Here is a 25,694-nt window from a genome sequence, read left to right as displayed (position 1 = left end):
TCCTTATATTTCGCAAGTTAATCCACGAGCAGCTCTCTTATAAGTTAATTCACAATTGAAACCAGTTCACTAGCAGGTAGTTCATTCAGTAATCATCGTAGTATGTTAAAATGCTCAATTCTCATGTATTTATTTTGGGGGTATATAAAAAGTATCTAATAAAGCTGCATGGTATAATCAACAAGATGAAGCGGAAGCGGTATGCCAAAGTCTACCCGCAGAAAAACGGACACCAAAAAACGTCCGCTTCAAAAACATCCATCCAGGGCCGCGATATTGTAGTATGTTAACTACCGACCCGACCGACCATTTTCGTATCTACATGCCCATAGACACGAGGTCAAATTTACATGTGTATAAAAACAGGGCGCCCGCAAACCAATGCAAAATATGATGATAAATGTCAAAGATGATCCACCCTCCTCACCATATGTACGTATATGTATAGTAAAATTTTAAACGTTGTTGGTGCTGATCAGCTGGATGCAGTTCGTCAAGAGGTTCGCAGCTTCGTGAAGAAGCTCCCAGCGGGTTTTCTCGAAGGTGTGGCGGAGAACCATGAGCATGCCGGTGCAGCCATTGAGGTTGCTGACGGACTTGAGCTCTTCAGGGGACTTGACGTTGCTCAGTCTCCTGAGGTACACGCGCATGTCGAAAACCTGGTCTTGGAATGCGCCTGCTGATGGAATCTCCTCCTGCGTGGGACCTTCCAAGGCGAAGGCATAGCACCAGACGATCAGAGCAGCAAAGTAAAGGACCCATGAGCGGTTCATCAGGACATCATCGCGGGCTGAATAGTCGAAATCGGTGTCCTGGTCATACATGTGCATACCAGATGATGTGTCTTCCGGTAACAATACTGTGCATAAGAACCGGATTGCGTAGTACGTAGCGTCTCGGGCCTTGGCCGTTGGAGCCCAGATGTCCTTCATTTTTCGTTGCGTAGAGTTCAGATCCTGAGTGCCAATAGTGCGGCCGAGGAGTCGTTTTGCTCGCGCAAATATTTGGCAGTCGACGATGTCAACATGCATAGCCATGTGTGCTAGATGATGAAGTACCGTTCTACTTTCGAAGACAGTATCCTCATCTTGCTTGCTAGTGTACGTATAGGGGCCCGAATTGGTTTCCGTATTGTGGGCCAGCGACCTGTCGAAATCTTGCTTCCATAGATCAAACGCCCGTGTTAGAGAGCCCCTCCACTTATCACGTCCTCCGAGCACCTGAGAGACTCCCAGCGAATTGACCTGGAGATCTCGTTGGTTCATATGCCAGCTCACACTTAGCAATCCTGCCATCAAAATGCTTCGTCCAAAGGCGTTTGTTCGAACTTCCTGCGCATTTAATGTCCTCTTCAGGCCTTCGAGGAACGATACAGGTTTGACGCCATTGGCGTGGAGGCTTGCCTCGATTCTACCAACTTCGGCGCTATTGGTCGCTGACCAGAGTGCCTCGTCGCACGGTAGCGGGAGTCGCATTTCGTGGGCGACCATAACCGTTGAATGACCAAACATAGTAGCATGTACAGAGTCGATCACAAAGGCTGCAAAAGCCGCTCGGCGGGTCGCTTCATTTGTGATCCAGTGGTTCCACCATTCATCTGGCGTATTTGCCCCTGAAGTTGACGATTGCTTGGAGTCATTGGGACCCTGCCTCTCGTCTCTCACGCTTGGCGGAGAATCCAATGCAGATCTTCCAATCAGCGAACTGCCTCTCCGCATCAATGTGATGGTAGTTGCATGGTGTATATGTGCGCGCTCATGGAGCGCTCGGGTAGAGTACATCTTCTCATAAATCTCGAGGAGGAGAAGTGCTTGGAACACCCACAATTTCGCTGGGGGACGAAAGTGGACGTCACTGAATATCTCCCATCTCAAGTGCCAAGCAAGGAAGTTTGCAAGCTCGGCACCCGACTGGGTGACATTATACCCGTGCATCTTATCAAGGCAAGACGCGCCGATGGCCATCATTGCAATGAGAAGAAGGTTTGGAGTCTTTTCAGGAGAAAATGTCGGTTTATGCACTGGATTTAAATTAGCAAAGCGTTCTTTCTTAGGATGAAAGTAGATTTGATGAAACTCACAGATTGGCAGCTGAGGATGGAAATGCCACCAGAAGCTCCCTATATAAGTTTGCATCATCTTCCTGCTCATCATATGAGAATCATTGCTGCGGTCGCCGTCAAGCAGTGCCTCCTTTTGCTTTGCAACAGGTGCATGGTCGGTCTCATTGAACCTCTCCTTGATCAGGTCGATAATCTCCTGGCTTTTGTCTTCCGACAATATCATCTCTGGAGTAGACGTATCTAGCAGACTTGTGACTGCCATTGGATGTTGCGGATTTTGCGGAAAGTAACCACCAAGGTTTATCTCATTTGCAAAATACGGTTGATATTGGTTCTGGGCATCAGGATAGCTGGATATGGGCGTTAGTAAAGTGACCTCTCAACGAATAAGGTATCGAACTTACTTTGAGTAGCCTTGCGTCCCAAGTGCCGGATTTGACATTGGCGATGAATTGTCAAGGTGTTGTCCGCTGAATAGAAAGGCAACAAAGTCGTCCGGAATTGCAAAAGGAGACCTGTTATAACCTTCTCCGCCAAATACAGGCATGGTGTTTACCGCAGCCATCTGGTCCAGCAGCATCATATCGGGGCCCGATTGCTGTGGATGGCTAGTATCACGGCCTTGATAGTCGATCGACATGGAAGTCTGTGGTGGGGAGATGACATATGAGGATTCAGTATCCCGTGATGTTGTCGTTGATGCTGGTGCAGCCACAGGTGAGAAGCCTGGCGGTGGTAACGAGAACGGAGTGAAATTCTGGGCATTGACATATGGCTGTTGCATAGGCACCTGCATTCCGTTGTTATGATTGTTCACGTATGATTGTTGCCGTTGGTTCGGGGAGAGCGCATCAAAGCCAGGGTTCGTCGAATGCTGGGATTGTCTCCCGTACAAAGTATTATCTTGCATGTTACCATCCGTTCCACCGATGCCCGCATGGCGCCCCTGCCCGGTTGAATTTTGCTGCATCGAGCCTGCATTGAGGGTATGAGCGGACTGGATGCTGTTATCGCTGTTGGAACGCCTATAGGGGCTACCCGCTGGTGGATAAGCATTGCTGGGGTCGGCAGTAGCCGATAGTGACCCTGAGCGAGGATATGCCGACGTTGTATGGGCACCGACAGGGGAGAATGGGCCGGACAAAGTTTCCGCGGGTGACTGATATGGCGCTTGCGCAGTCCTTGGCTTGAAGCCGCTGCTACCAGGCCGTCCGACTTCAGGGGACATGGAGCCTTTGAATGCCATACTGGTGTTGTTGCTAGTTATTGGCGAAACGTTGCTCAGCATGGCATCCTTTCTCTGAAGCTGTGACCCTTTAGCGGTGTGGCGTTCTTTGTGGCGGTTGCATAGATCCTGGCGGACAAACGTGCGGTCACAGTCGGGGAAATCACAGCTGTATATCTGCTTTGGAGTATGGTTCAGTTGGTGACGGTAGCTATGATCACGCCTAGTCAGTCAAGAACACAGAAACCGTGCGCCGCTCGCCAAAGGATTCAGACTTACAGATGCTCTGCCCTGGAATAGCTTTTACCGCATCCGCCTTGGGGGCACTCAAATTTCTTGTCGAGGCCTTTTCGGCTTCTTCGTCTCTTCCTGGCACCCTCAGGTCCATCAGTTCCATCACCACCGGACGACTGTCCCTCATCGCCATCAGCTCCGGAGCCGTATCCATTACTGTCTTTCGACGTAATCTGAGTCCGGCTTCGCCGCCTTCCCCTCGGTTTTTCGCCTTCTGTTTTGATCTTCGATAGAACCGGAGGGGACTCCAGCGGTATGTCCATTATCACGGACGACTGGGTCACGTTTGCAGGGTGGATCTGGATCGGTTGGGCAACAATCGAAGTCATTATCTGTGTCGCCGGGACAGGTATTTTAAATTATCACAAGTGGTAATAGCTCTTTCGATGCGTATGTGGAAGAAGGGTCCTGATATAAGGGTCCTTTACCCCGAAAAAGCGGCAAGTATATTTAGTCGTTGGGCGACGAAGATTATCCGCAGGCTACATTTACTGTCCTTCGTCAGCTCTGCCCAAGTGCGCCAGGTTATCAAACACGGAGATTGAGAGAGAAACATTATATAATGCGTTACTAAAACATCTTTGATTCTCCAGGGTGGGGGGAGTAAAAATGCCTGGACGGCACGCGACCAACGAGGCAACCTCCGGTTCTCGCAGGAGACCGGACAGGCGCATCGGGCGCATCGCAGGTGTTTCTTTTGCAACGCATCACACTTGTCGCGCCGTCGCAAAAGAGTATGCTGCGTGCGTGTGAAGCTTGGTTGGTTAAAGGACGCTCAAACAGATGAAATATATTTACCAAACCAAGAAACCAGCCGAACTCACAGCGAAGGCATACAATGTCAACGCTAGATCTGATAGAGCTGGCAGCGCGATAAAAGTGTGCGCTTGAGCGACCACGGCGTCGACTCAGCAGATCAGATGCTGCATCTCATCCAGAATTTGTAGCCGCTTCGAAAGGTCGATAGGTTGGTTTCACAGGCGCGGGGGAAAACTTATCAGGTCGAGTATCGGAGGGCGGAGGCGCGGGGAACGTCGCGCGCGGGATGTTACAGGCCGGAGAATTTCCGGGGGGAGCTATGAATCGGATCTCCGCCTAAATACAGAATCAGCATGATGGAGGAAGAAGAGGTATGATGTGAATTGTTACGGACCTGCCTGCGCCAGCAGTAATTGAGAGAGATCGCTGTGATAGATGCCTCTTATCGTAGACGGGACGGATGGTGGGGATTTCAAGCAACAGTTAGCAGCGGGCGGTGGATCGAATTGTCGATGCAGAGCCGAAGCGTACAGAGGCGACGTCGGTAGCGCCTTGGGAGTATACGGACGTCCAGAGTTACTATACAGAGTACAGTAGATGATAGATGGACCTGGAGAAAGGTAAAGTATAGAAGAAGATCCGCTAACGGCGACAGAGAAGAGGTCGCGTGTCGCGGCCAGAGAGGAGGAAGCTAAGGGCGCCTGGCGAAAGTAGATCAGATGGAGGAGCAATTATTGTGAGGGGCGGCGGCTGGCGGGAGCGTACAGCAGTAGTGAGACTGTGCGTGTCCGGGTCCGGGGAGCTATGGCTTTTGGCGGCGAGACGATGTAACTAGGCGCTCATCTCACGGAGACGAGGAGGGGAATGGTGATGGGGAAGATGGAGATGGGGAGAAGAGAGGATGGAGAATGAGGCGGATATGGATTGAGGGATTGGGGCGGGGGGGGGGGGGGGGGGGGGAGGGGGGGGGGGGGAGAGAGAGGGAGGGCGGGTTTGACAAAAACGGAGGTGGGGACTATCTTGATGATATTTAGGCCTCCCCGTCGTCCCGCGTGTCAACATCCACCGCATCCACTGACATCCACCACCAAGGCTCAGAGGGGGACCATCTTTTCCACCGACGAAATAATAATAGCGCCTCTAGTATTGGCAGATTTGGCCAAGTGTTGCCCATTTCTACATGGTATTACTTCTACTACATGGACTACTTGGAGTCTACCGCACTATTGCCAGAGTCAAAAACTGGGGGGGGGGGGGAGTCGTATTTTGGGGGTTAGAACCGTGCGTGCCCCATGTACATATGTGGTGCAGCCACTACGGAGAAGTACTTTTGCCGCAGCTAACTGGCTTGGGTTTTGGTGGAGGTGGGTGGAGGGTGGGTGGTGGAGTGGAGTTGGTGGTGGGTGGAGGAGGAGAGGAGGAGAGGGGGAGACGAGGAGAGGAGGAGGAGGTGGGGGGAGCGAAGGGAGAGGAGAGAGAGATGGAGGGAAGAGAGGGCAAGGGAAGAAAGTAGCAGAGCAGGGGTATATGAGGAGGGATGTTAGTTAGTGTTAGTTAGTGTTGGTTAGATGGATGGGATGTTGTGGCTTGGCTTGGGGACATGGAGGGAGAAGGAGCGAGGGGAGCGACGAGGGAACGACGAGGGACGGAGCGAGGCAAAAGCTCTTCTACAGCAAAATATCCCTAGTACTGACCTGCAGATGCCTCCTAGTTAGCCTCCTAGTATGGGACCCATCTGTACTGGGTACGGCAAGTGCGGGAGTGCAGTTCAGTGCATACGACTACAACCAACACAGTACTTTATAGTACTTGCACCAACTGTTGCAACTCAGCATCATTCCCTCGCTCACTCACTCGCTCGCTGGTCGTCTCTCTGGACCCCTCGGTCTCAGCCGAGGTGTCAACCTATGGTACGCACTCGTACGTTGACATCGTAGTGAGTAAGTAAGGCGTCGCGGGAAATCATCGCCGGTACGCAAGCGGGAATTCATGAAGATCCTTCGCTCGGCGGAGATGTTGGAGATGTTGGAGATGTCTTGTCTTGGTGTCTTGGTGGCAAATAGAAAACAAACTCCACCCCACTACCTGCGGCGGCGGTAACAGACACCCAACGCCCCGGGACGCACATTCAGAAAGTGATTCAGGCACATCTACATTCCCGGCGAGAGTCAAAGTATTCAATAATATAGAGTACTGTACTGCCGTGCCTGGTGGGTGAGGTGAGGGTGCAGCATCGTGATACTACTTAGTAGACTACGTATAGCAGACGACTGCTTGCTGTATAGTAGACTTCTGTATAGTAGACTACTGTATAGTAGACTACTGTATAGTAGACTACTGTATATCAGATAGCCTTGCTCACTCTACTTTCCATGCAATTTGCGGCATCGGCCGCACACCCCGACCACTTACACTACCAGCCACTCTACACTACACTACTCTCTACTCAAATCTACTAGTATACGTATACGTGCGTACGGCAAAAACTCCGTAAGACACCGAAGTATTATCGTCCTCGGTGAACGGACTCTCTCACTTCCCTCCCCTGCCTTGCCCTGCCCTGCCTGTCCCTGGTCTGCCTGCCCTGTCTTTCACTTCTTACACCCCATCATCATCTATCCCCTTGCGCGTCGCTACTGCGTCGCTACAGAAAACCGCAGGGAAGAAAGGGGTGTTCACAGATGGCACTGCTCCACTCCTATTGGCCAGACACAACAGGGAAACCTGGAGAATGTGGAGATGTCTGATCTTGTACTTTGTATTTTGTACATGCCTTAGCGAGTGTTGTTGTGCTTTTGGCCCGCTCAGACCAGTCCACTCCTATGTACCCCGGTACAGTGCCTTGCATGACGCTACGCCTTGATGGAACTAGTACGATTACGCCCCGGCCAAACCCATCCCCGCCTCCGTCGATTGTCGGCGGCAACATCGGCTTTGAGTACTTTTGGTTGGTGTACTCGTTCCCCTTCCACTCCTCTTCCACTCCAACAGAAGGCTGTGGTTATTAAGTTGCTTTATTAATGCCTCGCCGCCCCTCACGCCCCTCACGCCCCTCTCAGTAATCCGCTTTCTTCTTCTCCTACTCGAGTATGAGAGGATGGGAGCTGATATGTATGCATCTTGGCTGATAGGACAGACCGGAGACTCTTCCGGCTCCCCAGTTTGTCCTTGCCGCAGAATACCCGTACAAGTAGAAGTGCGTCATACTCCGTACTCTTCGGTATTGTTTGCTATACCGACACAACAGACGATGAGCCTTTCTCCAAACCAATATATCTGTAGTGGAGTGCTCAGTTCCGAGTGCCTCTGTTTGAGTTGCTGCCAATAGTGCTGTCGTATTACATAAGGTGGCTTCCGTCTCCAAGGTACACACACAAGTAAGAAGGTACCAATGGCTTGGCATAGCTCAAAATGAACTAGTCTCAATGTAGCCGATAGAGTATGGCGAGATACCGCGCCCTCGGCACTCAGGTAGTCGTGTCGTGTGGACGGTCCAACACGAATCCGCTTCACCCATAGCCTCGTCCCTCTCCCCATCACCAGCATTCAACGACCCAATTACGAATGTCACGAATGCGGTCCGCCACTCTTTAACACATACACGGCAATGGCTCCCTCGAAGGCACGCGCCGCCCCAGACGACTCGAGGTCTGAGGCGTCTAGCACTAGAGAGAGACATGGAGGTTCAGGCAATGCTACTACGATCACCAAGGGTCGACGAGGCGGGACCGGTGCTGCCTCCAGCTCTTTACGAGATGTGGCAACAGCCGGCTCAGTAGTGACGGGCGTAACGTCTGCCCCGAATGGAGCTGCCCAAGAAGCCAATGTGGGGGTAAGTCGCTTCCTATTCACGTTTCGCGATGAGAGCTCGAGTGCTGATACTCCTCAGATGCAATGGTCGACTCTAGATCCAGAAATCCTGCAAGCATATAGCCACGCCTATCAACTGAACACTCCTCCGGCGTTTATCAGCGATTACAATCAACTCATGCTTACGGGACCCGGCATTGGTCGCTTTTCGCCTACCATGGCGCGACGAAGAGAAAAGCGCAGACAGAGCAAGGACCAGCTGTCGAATACCGTTCGCAAACACTTCAATGGCTTGGGTATTCAGGAGAACGAGGCCATTGTTGAGTTTCTATACAAAGTGAAGTGGCAGGGTAAGTGGTAATTTGCTTCCACGGAGTGGTCAGAGCTGATAAGCGTCCAGACAAAAACTTTCGCATGCGATTTGCCCCAAACAAACCACGATGAACAAGGCAACCCCGCGAATACCCAACCCTCAATGAGGGAACCAATTGATTTTACATTGCGTGTATAATATAATATACTTTGGAAGGAGGCATAATAGCTGCGAATTCGCAGCGGCGCCCTTGGAATTGGTCGCTGCCAAATGGCGTCTGGTGTTGTGATAAGCTTGGTTGTCGCAGGGGCAATACTGGCTGTACATTCTATATATTTTTGAAACAGGCTTAAGTAGTAAACAATAGCATTACACTTGACATGACAGAATCTCAATTTAACATCTACTTCTTTTGTTCTATGGTATGTTCACAGGCACCGATGATGCGTTATCAACCTTGGGAGGTTTTGGGGCGCCCCTCGATAACGATAATTCCGAGGCTCCACAGTAACATCCAGCCAATCCCGTACAGCCGAAAAAAAAGGGCGACAATCCGGACCTCGAACTTGGACAATTCAATACTCTACTGTCTCTTCAAGCTGAGTTTTGGTATCCGCTACACATTAATATCTCACAAATACGCGCCATATTTACTACGAGTTTGAGAACCTACTCGCGGCCGGATCCTCGAATGCGCGGCAATCTTTGATGCACTCGGCTTGGGCATCATCATGAACTCTGGCACTTCCAGCCTTTTGAAGAAGGCACCTATTTCGATCCGCTACCGCGCCTCCAGCCGCGTCTGCAGGCGATCACGATACCCAGATGGAGCACTAGACAAGGCCGCTGTGCGCTCCTATACAACCTGCACCGCCAGGCAAAATGTCCGGAGGGACTTGGCAGCTTCAGCCAACGCCCGTCTGAGGTCATCGCCAAGGAGGGTACGTTGACAGCTATGATATTTGAAGCATCATGCACTTTACTAACATGTAAACTATAGGCGTTCCACGCATCGCGCAGCCTTCAAGCGAAGAACCCATACCAAGTTCTTGGGGTAGGCAAGGATGCCTCGGCCTCCGATATAAAGAAGGCCTATTATGGAATGGCTAAGAAGTTCCACCCCGATACGAATAAAGACCCGACCGCGAAAGAAAAGTTTGCTGAAGCTCAGTCTGCGTATGAGCTACTGTCGGACCCGAAGAAGAAGGAGTCGTTTGATATGTATGGCGAAGCTGCGTTCAACCAAGGCGGCGGTCCAAGCCCAGGCGGAGACCCTTTCGGAGGCGCAGGCAGCCCATTTGGAGGTGGCTTTGGCGGTTTTGGTGGTGGGGGAGCTGGATTCGGTGGCGCTGGAGGATTTGGGGCAGATTTCTCATTCGATGATCTCTTCAAGGCCTTTGGTGGACAAGCTGGAAAGAGAGGGGGGCGAGGAGGACGCGGCTCGCCATTTTCCCAGGAGGAGGTTCTCGTTGGCGACAACATCGAAGTGCAGGCCAGCATATCTTTTATGGAAGCAGCCAAGGGAGCTACGAAGACGATATCTATTACGCCTATGACGACTTGCAAAACATGCTCCGGAAATGGATTGAAGGCAGGCACGAAGCGCACCGAATGCAAGTCTTGTGATGGAACTGGGACACGCGTTCACTTCATGCAGGGAGGTTTCCAGATGGCCTCGACATGCGGCTCCTGTGGTGGGCGCGGTGTTACGATACCCCGAGGATCAGAGTGCGGGACTTGCGATGGCGACGGAGTTGTTCGGGAGCGCAAGACGATTAATATTGACATACCTGGCGGTATTGAAGATGGAATGAGGCTCCGTGTCGACAAGGAGGGTGATGCACCAGTTACAGGTGCTGCTGCACCTCCTGGAGCGAGAGCGGTTCCTGGAGACTTGTACGTCCACGTCCGGGTTGCTTCCGATCCGAAATTCAGCCGATCTGGGTCCGACGTCCTTTATACCGCGACTATACCCCTGACTACCGCCCTGCTTGGTGGTGAAGTACGAATCCCAACTCTGGATGGGCACGTTGATGTCAAGGTTGCTACGGGGACCGGGGCAGGTGACAAGATTACCCTCAGCGGCATGGGTATGAAAAAGCTTAATGCGCGTAGGGCTGGCACGGGAGATCTCAAGGTTGAGTTCAAGATTGCGGTGCCAAAATTTCTCACCGCGAAGCAGCGAACTATTCTAGAGATTCTCGCGGATGAGATGGGTGATAAGACGGCGAAGCGGGTTATGAACGTCAACAGCTCCAAGTAAGTTCCCGATATACTCCTGGAGGTAGCCTTGTTAACATCAATAGGTCCTCCGAAACCGAAACTTCTCAGAAGAATGAAGGGTTTCTCAAGTCGATCTGGCACAAGTTGACTGACAAACCCGCCGAGTCGAGTACCACCACTGCGTCTGATTCGAAGGATGCCAAACCCAAAGATGCCCCCAAAGACGGCGGCGCTCAGGAAAAAGACGGAAAGTCGCCCAAGAAGGGCTCCGATTCCGGGTTGTGAGATAGATCACCACCCGTTGCGCTCTATGACTTCTAGTCGTGGGCAGCCCTAGTTGCGTGCCAGAGCAATTGGCTGGTTGGGCATGAAAGCCTCCCTGGCACGCTTTCTTGGTCAAGATGATGGTTTTGCGGTCGTACAAGTCGCATCCCATCATTTCACTGTAATAACTTGTATATAACAATGTATGTATATCATGTAGCAAAACTAGACGGACACTCCTAGAAATCACCACCAAAATATATTTATCAAGCAAAACGAACGTTGCGGAATGAATCCTCGTGTGGTTGGGTTGACTTCCTAGAAAGCCCCCCCTGATATTTTCTCAATCAACCCCACCTGGTCATACGGGCAAGGCTTGTTTCCCAGTGTGGTTGCCATGCTGGTAGTTCGAGGCCGATACACCCAATCGTATGCTGTGTCAGCTCCAAGACAGTAATCACAACCCATCACTTTGCATGAGTGCCACTTTGATATCTATTGGAATTAACTGTGAATGTGATTCTGGACAGTGAAATATGGCGCAAATATCCCCCTTAAGTGGGTGCGCAAGATGGTGCATACGTGGTGCATTACATACATGCTGTTCAAGAGTAAACGGCGATACATATGTGGAGTTATTATGTACGGCATATTAGGATTATTTACTTTCTTTTTGAGCATAAATCCTTGCTCATGCCCAATCAACTAGTTTTTTAACAGTGACTGGGTATAATGCCTGGTTGTCATGGTGGTTTTAGAAAAGTTGTAGGTTTTAGAGTGCTATGACGAGACTCGCTGGAAGCCGCAGCGCCAAACCACCAAACCCGATAGCAATCGATATTGGCTCCATCCACACCCCCTCCCCTCCCCCCCACCCCCGGTTTCCCAAAACCACATCTTGGCCCAGCCACAATAAAGTCCGTACACTCAGAGCTTCCAACATCCTCGATTCCGTATCCCAAAGCGAAAAATTGCTGCCTCATCCCATCGCTGCGTTGTCCGTGTCGGGTTTCGAACAACTCGATCCCCCGCCCACCGACGTGGCCCAGGCCCTCCGCAACAGCTGTCCCCGGCCCCCACCGCCAGCAAACAGCTGAAGTTCGATAAGCACCAAGCTAAGGACTGGCTACATCAATCGTCGACTATCCGCTCACACCTTCAATAAACTTATGCTGCTTGCAGAGTCTAGTTCCTGAGGGGAGCCCACCTAGCCGCGGAGGCAGATGCTGCGGCCAAGCGCGAATTAAGTCATAACCGTCGTCACCGGCTCCGGCTGTAGCTCAACGTCCACTCTCACCTGCGGGTCGCAACACTTGAGGAGCAGGGCGAGCGCCACGCAGAGCAACCACGATGGCTTCGTCGCCCATGATCTCAGCTCCTCTAAAGGCTACGAATGAAATAGATTGGGTGCCGCCTTTGAAGGATTACATTCGTCAGACGTATGGCGATGACCCGGAGAGATATGCGGAAGAATGCGCCACGCTGAATCGCCTGCGACAGGATATGAGAGGTGCTGGGAAGGATAGCGCTGCAGGAAGGGACCTACTATACAGATATTATGGCCAGTTGGAGCTATTGGACCTTCGATTCCCGGTGGATGAAAACCACATCAAGATATCGTTTACATGGTATGTTGCGGAAATACGCTCATATAAAAGTCACTTCTAACATTGTAATTACAGGTTCGATGCATTCACCCACAAGCCGACATCCCAATATTCTCTGGCATACGAAAAGGCATCAATTATTTTTAACATATCTGCCGTGCTCTCATGCCACGCAGCGCACCAGTCCCGATCTGAGGATACGGGGTTGAAAACGGCATACCACTCCTTCCAAGCATCCGCGGGAATGTTCACATATATAAACGAGAACTTCCTCCACGCGCCATCTACGGATCTCAGTAGGGACACTGTGAAGACGCTTATACAGATTATGCTTGCACAGGGGCAAGAGGTGTTCCTGGAAAAACAAATTGCGGATGGTAAGAAAGTAGGTTTGCTGGCTAAGCTCGCAAGCCAAGCTGGCTATTTATACTCTCAAGCAGTGGAGGGTGTTCAGGAGAATGTGAATAAAGCTATTTTTGAGAAGGTTTGGCTGCTTGTCACACAGGTATGTTGCCATAAGCCCTGTGCAACAGGTGCTCTTGCCAGTATGTTGCTTTGGGACTGACACAGAATTAGATCAAATCTCACTATATGGCTTCTCTGGCGCAATATTACCAGGCCCTAGCTGATGATGACGCCAATTCTCACGGTACTGCGATCGCTAGACTTCAGGTTGCAGAAACCATGGCCAAAGACGCACAACGGGCAGCGAACAGCTTCCCTAATAACGTACCCGCGAACTCGAACCTGAGCTCTGAAACAGGCTCCAGTTTGGTGGATATTACCAAACGCCATCTCACAACCGTCCAGGAGAAGCTGGAAGGGCTGGTAAAGGACAACGACTATATTTATCATCAAACAGTGCCCGCAGAGGCAGGTCTGACTGCTATTCTAAAGCTCCCTGCGGCAAAAGCAATTCCAGTCAGCGAGTTGTACGCAGGCCAAGATATCCAGCGCATCACGGGTCCGGATATTTTCCAAAAGATAATACCAATGTCTGTCACCGAGTCCGCCAGTCTGTACGATGAGGAGAAGGCAAAGATGGTTCGTGCAGAGACAGAGCGGGTAGAAATCGCCAACTCCGAGATGGCTGCGAGCCTGGACTACCTTCGACTACCAGGCGCATTGCAGGTTATCAAGGGTGGCTTTGATAATGAAGTGTTTTCGGACAACGACTTTAAGGGGTGGTGCGACGAGCTTGCTGGCCATGAGCCATATGGTGGAACCTTTGACTACCTAACTAGTAGTAGAGAATCCATAACGGGCGTACTCGAGAAGAGCACGAAGCAGCTTGATATGGAAGAAAGTGTTTGCGAAAAGATGCGTTCCAAATACGAAGGAGAGTGGACACAACAACCAAGTTCGCGGTTGACCATGACGCTAAGGGATGATATCAAGAACTACCGCGATGCTTTGGAGGAGGCAGGAAGGAGTGATAACATTTTATATTCCAAGATGCGACAGAACGAAGTCGACTTTGATGAGATGAGGTCAGCGGGTGAAACTGGCGAGGCCGATGTGCTCTTTCAAAGAGCATTGATCAAAGTAGGCGGCAAGCGGAATAATTCTGGAAGCCCAGCATCTGGGGGACTAGATGGCAATCTTCTGGACGCCGATTTCGCTGATGACGACGTCAGTGTGATGGACCAAGTTAACAGGGTAGAAGACGTATTGAAGAAACTCAACCTGATTAAGCGGGAACGAGGCCAGGTTCTTAAGGATCTGAAGGAGAAGGTACGTAATATCCCTTGTCAGAGAAAGATAGGAATTGATGTTGTTTTAGGCGCACAACGACGATATCTCGCAGGTCCTTATTCTCAATAAAAAGGCTGTTTCGAGCCATGAGACGCAGCTCTTCAAAACAGAACTAGAAAAGTTCCGACCATATCAGACACGACTTCTCCAAGCAAACCACAAGCAATCATCCTTAATGAAAGAACTCACGACCAGCTTCAATAGCCTCTTGCAAGACAAGAGAGTCCGATCCGAGCAAAGCAAATATGAGGCCATCACGAGGCAAAGAGGCACTGTTCTTGCCAAGTACAAACGAGTATACCAAGAGTTCTTGGAGCTGGAAACCGGCCTCAGTGACGCCCAGACGTGGTATAAGGAGATGAAAGATACTGTAAACAGTCTTGAGAAGAATGTTGAGACTTTCGTCAACAACCGCCGATCAGAGGGAGCGCAGCTTCTGCACCAGATTGAGCAAGACAGAGCTGCCAATGCCGGGGGACAGCAAGAGAGGGAGCGTGAGCGTTTGAGAGGGTTGATGGAGAGGATGTCGATGGACCCATCAACATCCCCATCCAACGCGAACCCTCCTTCGTCAAGAGGTCAACCGTCTATTTCGCCCTCTGCACACTACCCACCGACGAATTTTGCCGGCCAATATCAAGTCCCGTCGGCGACTCCTCCACAGCAAGCACAACCGACATTCCCAAAATACAGTAGCCCACCGCCAGGAAACTATTATCAGCAGCAAGGTGGCCAGAGGACCGACCAATATGGGAATCAAGGAGGGTCCAGGCCGGGATCACAGTCTCAGCAGGGTGGCTATGATCCAAGTTCATTTGCTCGCCGTGAATACAATCAACAACCCACGTCGCCCCCTCCTACTCAACAGCATTTCTCCCCTAATCAATACCAGTACCAGCAACAGCAACATCACACTGCACAGCCAATGCAACAGCAACAGTTCGTCCCAGCCGGCTACGTCCCACCTCCACCACCCCCTGGACCACCTCCTCTTGGTCCTCAACAGACGTTTTCTCCACCAGGATCGGTGTATCAACAGGGTAACGGCCGAGATGGGTATCCTGCTTCTCAATCCAGGATGAGCCAGCAGTCCGGTGCGCAGGATCCATGGGCGGGGCTGAATTCGTGGAAATAGGTTAGATTACATGATAAATATAAAGCTGCATTTAAACGTTAACATTGCAATTGTGCATTCGCATTGGTAAAACGAGTATTCTTGGATTAAGTAACAAAATTCTAGCGACCAGGTATAATTACATATAAATATATATTATTTATCTACGTAGAAGCCTTCAAATAGTAACTGTAAAGCTGATGTTTTCTACGTTGACGCTGTCTTCAATTCGGCCGATACGGAGGAAGGCCGATGGTGACTGGCGGGTTGTTCGGGTCTGGGAGCTCCTAAACTAGCCCAGATCCGTACAAGCGCCGATCGGGATTAGTGATTGGAAATTCAAAAAGAAGCCATTCGATGACACCTCGCGCGTGCCTTGGGGATTCGGTAGCCGCCTCCTTCAATTAATTTTCCATAATTCGCATATTCGCATTATCTTTTTATTTTATTTTGTCCTGCAACCCCTGCCGGACTGGAGGCGCCCATTTACGAGGTTTGAAATAGTTTCAAACGAGATCACAAGCGCCCTCGTTTCTCGACCGCGATTCCATTCGGCTGAGTATGCTATACAGCCAAAACCTGCCATGGCGGCCTGCGCTTCGGAATGTATACAGGGCTACAGCACAGCATAGCAGGACCGTTGCCCTGCGGCCGTACTCAGGCGGTCGGTGGCTGTCACTTAATGGGACGCAGTTGTCGGCCTCGCGGAGGCAAGCCGTACCCCTCGTGAGCCGAGGTTCTACGTCGACATTCACAACCTTCTCCCGTCTCCTGAAAGACTCCTCGGACGACTCGAAAGATATATCTCCTGAGGAGATTGCCGCTCGGGCAGCTAAGGAGAAGGCAGAGCTGGAGCGGAAGAAGGAGCGCGAGGATGTGGCGGAGACAAAGACCAAAGGGTCCGATTCCACGCCGGCCGCCGGCGCATCAGGGGCAGGGCCAGTAGATGGGAAGGGAAGCAGTGCAACTGGCGGCAGTGGCGAGCAATCCGGAAGCGATGGCGGCCGCAAAGGTCGCAAGTCTGCGAACGAACGAGCTTTACAAAAACCGACTGTTCCCGAAATATACCCCCAGGTTATGGCGATTCCGATCGCCAAGAGACCGCTCTTCCCTGGGTTCTACAAGGCAGTCACTATAAGGGATCCCAACGTTGCGGCGGCAATCCAAGAGATGATAAAGCGGGGACAACCTTATATCGGTGCATTCCTCTTCAAGGATGAAAACGCGGACAGGGACATTATCGAAAACATGGATGATGTGCACGACGTCGGAGTCTTTGCCCAGATCACCAGCGCATTCCCTGTCCACGGCGAGCCCGATGCCCTGACGGCAGTTCTATACCCGCACAGAAGGATCAGAATCTCGGATTTGGTAACGCCAAACCGGCCAGGTACCGATGCAAAGGCCGCTGGAGAACAACCTCCAGTGGCTGAACCTATTATTCCGGATGTTATTCCAGCAAAGCCGGAGGCGGCCGCCGAACCTTCCCAGAAGAAGGGTGACGCCATAGCGAGCTTCGAAGAGATCCCCCCCGAGGCGAAGTCCGTCGACGAATCTGCAGTTCAGTATGAGCCCACCGCATTTCTACGAAAGTACCCGGTCAGCCTGGTCAACGTCGAAAACCTTGTTGAGGAGGCCCACGACCCCAAGAGCCCTATTATTCGCGCTGTGACCAACGAGATTGTCAATGTCTTCAAGGAGGTCGCAAGTCTCAACAGCTTGTTCCGGGACCAAATCTCCACCTTCTCCATGAGCCAATCTGCAGGGAATGTTATGCAAGAGCCTGCAAAACTTGCTGATTTCGCCGCTGCTGTGTCTTCGGGTGAGGTTGCCGAGCTGCAAGACGTGCTCGAGACACTGAACATCGAGGAGCGCCTGCAGAAGGCCCTCGTTGTGCTCAAGAAGGAGTTAATGAACGCCCAATTACAATCTAAAATCTCCAAGGATGTAGAAAACAAGATTCAAAAGCGCCAACGGGAATACTGGTTGATGGAGCAGATGAAGGGGATTAGACGGGAACTTGGAATTGAGTCCGATGGGAAAGATAAGCTCGTCGAGAAGTTCAAGGACAAGGCCTCGAAACTGGCAATGCCAGAGGCGGTTAAGAAGGTCTTCGACGAAGAGCTCAACAAGCTGGCCCATCTTGAGCCTGCTGCGTCCGAATTCAACGTCACAAGAAACTACCTGGATTGGCTGACCCAAATTCCTTGGGGTCAGCGTAGCGCTGAGAACTTCGGCATCAAGAACGCCATGACTGTCCTCGACGAGGACCATTATGGCCTGAAGGATGTGAAGGATAGGATTCTAGAGTTCATTGCCGTTGGCAAGCTTAGAGGGACTGTGGAGGGAAAGATTCTTTGCTTCGTTGGGCCTCCTGGTGTTGGAAAGACGAGCATAGGAAAGTCCATTGCGAGAGCCCTGAATAGGCAATACTACAGATTCAGTGTCGGTGGACTGACGGATGTTGCTGAGATCAAGGGTCACAGACGTACATACGTTGGAGCATTACCTGGACGCATTATCCAGGCGCTGAAGAAATGTCAAACCGAGAACCCATTGATATTAATCGATGAGATCGACAAGATTGGCAGGGGTCATCAAGGAGATCCAGCATCAGCGCTACTGGAGTTACTTGATCCGGAGCAGAACAGCTCATTCTTGGATCACTATATGGATGTTCCGGTTGACCTTTCCAAGGTGCTCTTTGTCTGCACAGCAAACATGACTGACACGATCCCTCGCCCCCTACTCGACAGAATGGAGATGATCGAGTTATCTGGATACGTCTCCGACGAGAAAATGGCTATCGCACAACGATACCTCGGCCCTGCTGCCAAGGAGCTTGCAGGCCTGAAGGATGTCGATGTCGACCTCAGCAAAGAAGCTATCGAAGAGCTTATCAAATCATACTGCCGTGAATCTGGAGTCCGCAACCTGAAGAAGCAGATTGAGAAGGTGTACCGTAAATCGGCACTGAAAATCGTTCAGGATCTGGGAGAAGATGCTCTCCCCGAGGCTGAGGCCCTTACCGAGGAGGGTAAGGCAGCCCTGGAGGCTTCGAAGAAGGATACTACGGACACAGTAGAGACGTCGGGCAACATTGAGAAGGAGACGACTGAGGTGCCTCGTGTCAGCCTAGCTGTTCCTGAAAGCGTTCACATCACAATCGACAAAACGAACCTCAAGGACTACGTCGGAGCTCCGGTCTTTACGTCGGATAGGCTCTACGATATTACACCGGCCGGAGTTGCCATGGGTCTTGCGTGGACACAGATGGGCGGAGCGGCGTTGTACGTTGAGTCGATTCTGGAGAGTGCATTAAATTCAGAGTCTCGACCTGGGTTGGCCACAACCGGTAACCTGAAGGCCGTCATGAAGGAGTCCACCACAATCGCCTATTCGTTTGCGAAATCGGTTATGGCGAAGGAGTTCCCAGAAAACCACTTCTTCGACAAGGCAAAGTTACATTTACATTGCCCCGAGGGCGCCGTTCAGAAGGATGGCCCATCGGCTGGTATTACAATGGCAACTTCCATGTTGTCTTTGGCCTTGGACACGCCGCTGGACCCAACGATTGCCATGACTGGTGAACTTACTGTCACTGGAAAGGTCCTGAGAATCGGAGGTCTCCGCGAGAAGACTGTAGCAGCACGCCGGGCTGGATCGAAGAAGATTATATTCCCTCATGACAACCTGTCTGACTGGCTGGAACTTCCAGAGGTAAGCATCATTCCTTCATTTCCACCAATCTGCTAAAGCTAACATGACTATAGAACATCAAAGAAGGCATTGAAGGGCACCCTGCGAAGTGGTACTCGGATGTCTTCGGCCTGGTGTTCGCGGACCTCGACGTTGAGAAAGCGAACAACGTCTGGAAGAAGCAGCTATCCAAGCCAAAGAAGGAAGATAAGAGCGAAGACTCGGGCGATGATGATTGAATGAGGGATCTTCGATGATCGGACCAATGTCCTCTTGATGGACAAATTTGGCGCACGGAAATTGGCGCCTATCGGCTTCGGCGTGGTAGCGTCGCGGACTCAGCAACGAGTACCCCCTCACCTCTTGGAGTTGCATATATATGGCGTGGGTAGCATTTCTGTAATATACTGGTGTATTATCTAGACCATTAGAACGGGGTGTTGGGCGGACCAGTCAACCACAGCTGGTTTACCCATTTCGCCAATGTAAAAAAAGACATATTATCTGTGCAATCCATTCGTCTTACCACAAACATCCCGCGCTCCACAGACTTTTCTTGACCAAAACCAAAACGAAAAATGTGTGTTGATGTGATTGTGGAGAATGATCAGGTGGGTTCAATGCAAGAAGGTAAGTCAAACCGTCGAGATTTACGAGGCGAATGGTTCTCTGTAGCGTGGTTGGTTCCGGGTTCACGGGGAAGATGAGCCTTGTCATGCACGTACAGCGCAGCACGACTCTAGGGTTTTAGCAACAACAACACGTCAAAGGATGGAAGACGAAAGCCTCGCTGGGGGAAGTACACTGCATCAACATCGCTGCCCAATACTCCCATGTAGGAAGAGACTTTATCCAATGAAAAAATTAATCCCCTCAGGAAAGAGCGAATTTCCGCCTGTCCTGCCGCTGAGCTCGGTAATCTGGGTACGTCGTGGCAATCACAGGGTAATTAATTGGGAGCATGGTTCTACACATGGCCCTAGATTGAGTGATGGAAAACGGGGCGGAAGGAGAAGCCGCGCGCGCCATTTTCTTTTTTCTACCGCTGGACAGGCAGGTATGCTGGGGTGAGCATGTTTTGAACGGTTTTTGGTTACAGGTTGTTTCATACTGTGGTGGACTGGATCGTTGGCGTTTTGATGTCGATCTACAGGTCGATATCGATGTTACCTGGCGAGGTGGAAACTTGCACAGATGCGGTCGTGTCTGGATGAGGAAACAGACCGTCTAGTAGTAGGGTAGCCGGGGAGAGAAGAAGGAAAGAGCGGCATTATTGTATACACGTCCGTGACACGAGGAGGCGTTGGTGAGGAGAGGGTAGTAGAGCCGCCGCCGAGTTGAGGCTTGAGACCCGAGATGAGAAGGGAGGGAGACGTGGCAAGCCGGGGGCTATTTGAGCATTGCGGGTCTCGGAGCAGTTAGAAGATGAATGATACCACCTACCGTTCACCCAAACGGGTAGGATGATGCCCAAAGGGACGACCAAGAGCAGTTACGGAGTTAGATACTCGAGTGGGTAAAATCCCCATGGCGCTGATCCCCAGAGCAGCGGTGACACGTGCCCCGCTGAGGCGCAGACATAGTGAGAAGATACAGCTAGAACGGTGCAGGTCTTCGCTCTTTAGTATGTATGGAGTTCAGGATATGGATATGTGAGATGATACTTTGTATGCACAGTATGAGCCTGTTTGTGTATTTAGGGTATAGATTTGCAGTATGGGCTCACAATATAATGTCCCCCGTATTCATAACGACTCGCATGTATGTAGAGTACAAACAGCAAAAACAATCATACTCATATCCAACGCAAACACACACGACTAGATCTGGCGGTGATGAGTGGTAGTAAGTAGTAGTGGTAGTGGTAAGGGGTAACAGCGGTAAGAGTAGTGCAAAACGGCCTTAGTGTTGTGTCTTCATGTTTTGTACCGTGTGGGGTTCCCTCTAGTTTCCTCCCGCTGCTACTTTCCCTTGGTTCGGACCCTGCTACCCTGCCACCTTGAAAGTATTTTACTATTGACACCCAACCACCTCCAATATGCGCGGCACATGTAAGAGTATCTGCTCTTACAGTAGCTCCGTGACTCTCTTCTATCACTAGCCATTCAAAATATACAGGGCTGCCGCCTCTTTTTTGGTCTATTGGGCTCGCGGTTAGCTACTGCCATAATCAATTCGTTGTCATCCATTCTCCTCCCAAGCCCTGATGCCGTTTCTGCTCGCCGTGAGACGGAATTTCAAATTATAATGCCCCCCCAATCCTCCTACATAACTTTGTAGACATCTCACTCCAACCTCTTCACGCTCGGCCACAGATCGGATAGCTGCAGCGGCTCGCAACTAGGTCCACAGAACAAGTTCACACGAGAACAGCCGCCTCACTCACCGCCCATCGAACATCGATGCTTGCTAAATCAAGTCCCACCACCAGGCCTCTGCTCTACTCCGCCACGCGGGGTCTGCAGTCCTCGTGGAGCTACCTGCGCGTTGGGAATTCTCCGAAAAATACGACGTGCTCAGAGCCGAGAGATAGTCGAAACAGCCAAAAACCGACAGCCGCCAGCCCCTCACGACATCTACAGATACTCGCCTGAACGACAGGAACTACTCATGATTGGAGTACTAGAGCTTCTTCTGACAGAATCCGACGGGTGAGGCTGTCCAATGGCCAAATTCCTGCCGTTCCAAGACGCGACCACACAAATGCTGCTTCCGCACGAGACCTTGGACACAGATCACCGGTCAGTTTGGCCATGGAAGAGGTGGTTTGCGAAGGAGGAGCCTCTCACCCCGCGGCCCGATGAGCAAGCAGCAGCGGCACCGCGTTCCAATCTTGCTAGGAGGATATCAAGGAAGGCCATACCAGGCCTACCCAGACCGGGAACCTTCAAGAGGCAGCAGTCTGAACTCCGGCATAATTTAGAGGCGGTGAAGGCCAAACAGAATGAGAGGCGGGCTTTCTCAGTCGACCCTCATCGTGCCGACCAGCTTTGCGATTCGCCGAAAACCTCCACATTGTCTCTGCCGCGAAACTCTGCACCGACCCTAATAGGAGTGGCTACTGATGATGCTGATGTTACAACGGAGGAGCAACAGGCGATATCTGAATTAGCAGAGCCGGAAATTCCGAGAGACGATTTTACTGAGCACCCTGCACCACATTCGATTGCTGGATCCGATGGACTCCTCGATGAGGAGCTCGATAAGAAATGGATCCTCAATCTTAGTATGCACTTCCGAGATCGATCGAACCGAGAAAAATTCTTCGTTACGTATGCCGAAACTCCGACGCACTGGCGCCGAGTCACAATATCCCTTGATTATCGGGATGCACCACCAGGCTCATTGGAGGAAGAACTGCAACAGACTCAGTATCAACGGGATAAAAGTGCCAGGATCTACGACGCAATTCGGGAGTCTCTACCTGATATCCAATTTTATGATACTGTCACGAATCTGAAGCTTCAGACGGAGAGCGATAGGCTGCATGTGCACGTCACGGAAGACATACACGAGGTCATCCAATTTCCACCGGTCTCAGCCATTAATCATCTGTACTGTCAGAGAGTCAAGGAGCAGGACCTTGTGTTTGATTCTCATCTTTCGGGTTTTGTCTACAAAGTCACGGTTAACGGGCGTGTGTTTATCAAAAAGGAGATTCCGGGGCCTGACACGGTGGAAGAATTCTTGTATGAAGTCAATGCCCTTCATCGCCTTTCCGGTTCGGACAGCGTTATCCAATTTGGAGGCGTCATTACAAGTAATGATGGATCGCTGCTGAAAGGTCTGTTGATTAGTTTTGCGGAGAAAGGAGCCTTGATCGACGTTATTTATGATGGTAAAGACGAATTGTCATGGCCGCGACGTGAACGCTGGGCGAAACAAATCGTCCAGGGATTATCAGAGATTCATGAAGGTATTTAGCTACTGTTAACCCATTTGCGCCTGACGCTGACGTTGCTTTTAGCTGGCTTTGTACAAGGAGACTTTACACTATCTAATATTGTCATTGACGGCGATGATAATGCGAAGATTATTGACATTAACCGACGAGGATGCCCAGTCGGATGGGAACCACCTGAAGTTGCCGCACTAATCGAAAGCAAACAAAGGATTTCGATGTACATTGGCGTCAAGTCTGACATATTTCAGCTCGGTATGGTTTTATGGGCTCTGGCCATGCAGCAAGACGAGCCTGAAAATCAACCAAGGCCTCTTACGCTTGCCTCTGCCCCGCAAGAAATCCCGAGTTATTATCGTGCCTTGGTTGGAATATGCCTTAGCGATGACCCCAGAACCCGGTGTCACACGACGTCGCTTTTGAGCATGTTCCCGGAAATGGAGGGCGATGACCACGGAAGGGATTACGGCAACCAGCCATCAGACCGTGCCGAGTCCCAATATATCGACCCAGCCCATGCTGTGGAGAGGGATGATATTGATAATTTCCGACTTATGGACTCGCAAACAACCGAGCGAGGCGGAATAGCACCATCAACTGGTACACACACGTATGTGAATGCACCAACTGACATGTCCGGCGAGGCTTACTTCTTCCCCAGGAGAGGCCGATCTCCACCGAGAAGTGCCATTGGAGAGCTTGAGTTTGAGCCTCGAATTGTCACCGTATCGCCAGGAAGGCACTACCTGGATGAAAACCAGGTCAATGAAAGCGTGCCAGATAACGTGGTCGACGATTTTGTAGTGCCACATGACATAGCAGACAGCGATGCCATTGGTGGCGGCGAAGCGACTGTGCATTTTGATATTGAGGATGTAATTGGAGATGATGAGCATACTAACTCAGGGGAGAATAGACATGCCATCGACGCTTCGGAAAATTCACCAGAGGATATGGATCATATCAATAATGCGGCCGAGGATGTCACCACCTCCCCTGCACATGGAATTGTGGCCACCAAAAACATCGCCACCGCAGTTGCAACTGAGAGTGCAAGCCTAATTAATGGAGATGCAATTGAGACCAGCGCTATTGCTCCAACGGAAAAAAGCGAAGACGTGCTCAGATCTCCCGGAAACGAGAATGCTACCGAAAGCAACACTACTGTTCCCATGGACCACGAAAATATCCAAATCCCCACCGCAACAGTGACAAATGAAGATGACGGCGACAAAAGAGAGGATGCTACTGAAAATCACATGGTTACTCCTGATAATGGCAAAAGTACCTTCGACGCTGCGACTATTGCTACGAGCAACGATTCAGGTTACGCCCAAAGTGCAACCGAGGACAACAGCACTGTAGCTGGGTATAGAAGCGACGATATTGAGATTATGAGCGGAGATGTCAGTTATATTACTGGAAATGTGACCGAGGATCGCGCCATAGCGGCTGGAGACGGAATCGAAGAGACGCACAGCGTTGCCGTCAAAACCACGGATGGGGATGCAAACAACGCCATAGAGGATAAAATTGAGGACGACACCGTTCTTGGAGGCGCAAGCAACAGCACGGGCGATAAGATCACAGGGGATAGTGTTGCCCCTGGAGCAGCTGTGGGGCAATCAGCCATCCCACGTGATGAAGCCAAGGAGTGTGGGGAAGTCACGACCGATGATTTTGTGATGTTGGGTCTGGGGACGAAGCATGGTGACGACGACGGAGTATTAGCAACACGTGATGTTACAGGCACCGCCACCCTGGAGCACCAGCACCAGGACAAGAATTTGGAACAGACGGAGGCAGCGATTGGCGACCTGACAGGTATTGGGGGACACAGCACCCTAGAGCATTCTGACATTCCTCAGGGAATTAGCGACGATGATTTAATGACCGACATGCCATGATGAGACTTCAGGATGATACTTCAGGACGATACTCAGGACGATACTACAGGACGCCACATTGTATTTAGTAGCGATTTTTGCTTTTGATTTATTTGGCGGGGCGTTATTCGGGGCGTTTATTGTGTTGTTATTGTGTATAATTGTATAGCATATCCTGGGGGGTTACAAAATTTCAAAAAGAAACTTGAGGCTCTGCTCTTACAAAAAGGGTACCACGAGGATATATGTGTACCGCGACGGTGTATGTGTCTGTATGTGTCTGTACATGCCTGTGTATTTCAGTGTATTTCAGTGTATGTCTGTATATGCAAAATGGAAGCATTGAACGACGATATCTCGAATATCTTGGCAGTTGTCGTGTGGCTGTGGCCAATCAGCGGACAGTTATATGGTTTGCGTTGATCTGGTTTGATCCAGTGTTAGGGTCATCGGGCGGGGCGGAAGAAGCAGGAGCGGGGGGCGGGGCGGAAAGAATTGTTGGGGAAGAAGGTCCCAACATTCCAGTGAGAGAGAGAAGGGAGAGTCGGCATTGCAGCGGGAGGTGGGACGATCGAGGGGAGTGGTACAAGCATGTAAGTACAAGTAGACACATAGAATGCTGTGTCAATACTTTGTCTGCAAGTATATACAAAAACTAGACTATATTCAATGAGCAAATCACTTTCATTCTAGCAGTGGTGAAAGTAATAGTACCTGTAGTCACACACCAATTATGCTGTCAGCCCATGTACACTCGACTCCCACGATCCTGTAACCCTATG

General features: G+C 50.9%; 6 protein-coding genes across 6 annotated transcripts; 5 read left to right on the top strand and 1 right to left on the bottom strand.

Annotated features, from left to right (window-relative positions):
• Positions 1–113: 113 nt before the first annotated feature.
• Positions 114–5,279, bottom strand: VE01_06940 (uncharacterized protein). Its single transcript, XM_018276377.2, has 6 exons — positions 4,735–5,279; positions 4,380–4,676; positions 3,567–4,072; positions 2,467–3,498; positions 2,081–2,412; positions 114–2,020 (listed from the first exon to the last, which is right to left on the bottom strand). Exons 3-6 carry the CDS (start codon positions 3,908–3,910, stop codon positions 456–458), a joined length of 3,273 nt encoding a protein of 1,090 aa, XP_018129875.1. The 5' UTR covers positions 3,911–4,072; positions 4,380–4,676; positions 4,735–5,279; the 3' UTR covers positions 114–455.
• Positions 5,280–7,729: 2,450 nt separating this feature from the next.
• Positions 7,730–8,850, top strand: VE01_06939 (uncharacterized protein). The gene is made up of 3 exons (XM_018276376.2): positions 7,730–8,172; positions 8,230–8,500; positions 8,551–8,850. Exons 1-3 carry the CDS (start codon positions 7,948–7,950, stop codon positions 8,592–8,594), a joined length of 540 nt encoding a protein of 179 aa, XP_018129922.1. The 5' UTR covers positions 7,730–7,947; the 3' UTR covers positions 8,595–8,850.
• Positions 8,851–9,043: 193 nt separating this feature from the next.
• VE01_06938 (uncharacterized protein) lies at positions 9,044–11,234 on the top strand. Its single transcript, XM_018276375.2, has 3 exons — positions 9,044–9,404; positions 9,464–10,722; positions 10,770–11,234. The coding sequence occupies exons 1-3, from the start codon at positions 9,195–9,197 to the stop codon at positions 10,969–10,971; spliced, it is 1,671 nt and encodes a 556-aa protein (XP_018129923.1). The 5' UTR covers positions 9,044–9,194; the 3' UTR covers positions 10,972–11,234.
• Positions 11,235–11,834: 600 nt separating this feature from the next.
• BRO1 (bck1-like resistance to osmotic shock) lies at positions 11,835–15,487 on the top strand. Its single transcript, XM_059463843.1, has 4 exons — positions 11,835–12,578; positions 12,633–13,062; positions 13,134–14,291; positions 14,341–15,487. The coding sequence occupies exons 1-4, from the start codon at positions 12,301–12,303 to the stop codon at positions 15,445–15,447; spliced, it is 2,973 nt and encodes a 990-aa protein (XP_059319661.1). The 5' UTR covers positions 11,835–12,300; the 3' UTR covers positions 15,448–15,487.
• Positions 15,488–15,789: 302 nt separating this feature from the next.
• PIM1 (ATP-dependent Lon protease pim1) lies at positions 15,790–19,646 on the top strand. Its single transcript, XM_018276373.2, has 2 exons — positions 15,790–19,146; positions 19,200–19,646. Exons 1-2 carry the CDS (start codon positions 15,988–15,990, stop codon positions 19,362–19,364), a joined length of 3,324 nt encoding a protein of 1,107 aa, XP_018129929.1. The 5' UTR covers positions 15,790–15,987; the 3' UTR covers positions 19,365–19,646.
• A 1,456-nt stretch (positions 19,647–21,102) lies between these two features.
• Positions 21,103–25,152, top strand: VE01_06935 (uncharacterized protein). The gene is made up of 2 exons (XM_059463842.1): positions 21,103–23,041; positions 23,093–25,152. Exons 1-2 carry the CDS (start codon positions 21,790–21,792, stop codon positions 24,931–24,933), a joined length of 3,093 nt encoding a protein of 1,030 aa, XP_059319662.1. The 5' UTR covers positions 21,103–21,789; the 3' UTR covers positions 24,934–25,152.
• The last annotated feature ends 542 nt before the right edge of the window (positions 25,153–25,694 follow it).

Source organism: Pseudogymnoascus verrucosus, assembly GCF_001662655.1.
Source record: "Pseudogymnoascus verrucosus strain UAMH 10579 unplaced genomic scaffold scaffold_25, whole genome shotgun sequence".
NCBI classification, from domain to species: Eukaryota; Fungi; Ascomycota; class Leotiomycetes; order Thelebolales; family Thelebolaceae; genus Pseudogymnoascus; species Pseudogymnoascus verrucosus.
This window is presented reverse-complemented; position numbering and strand designations above follow the sequence as displayed.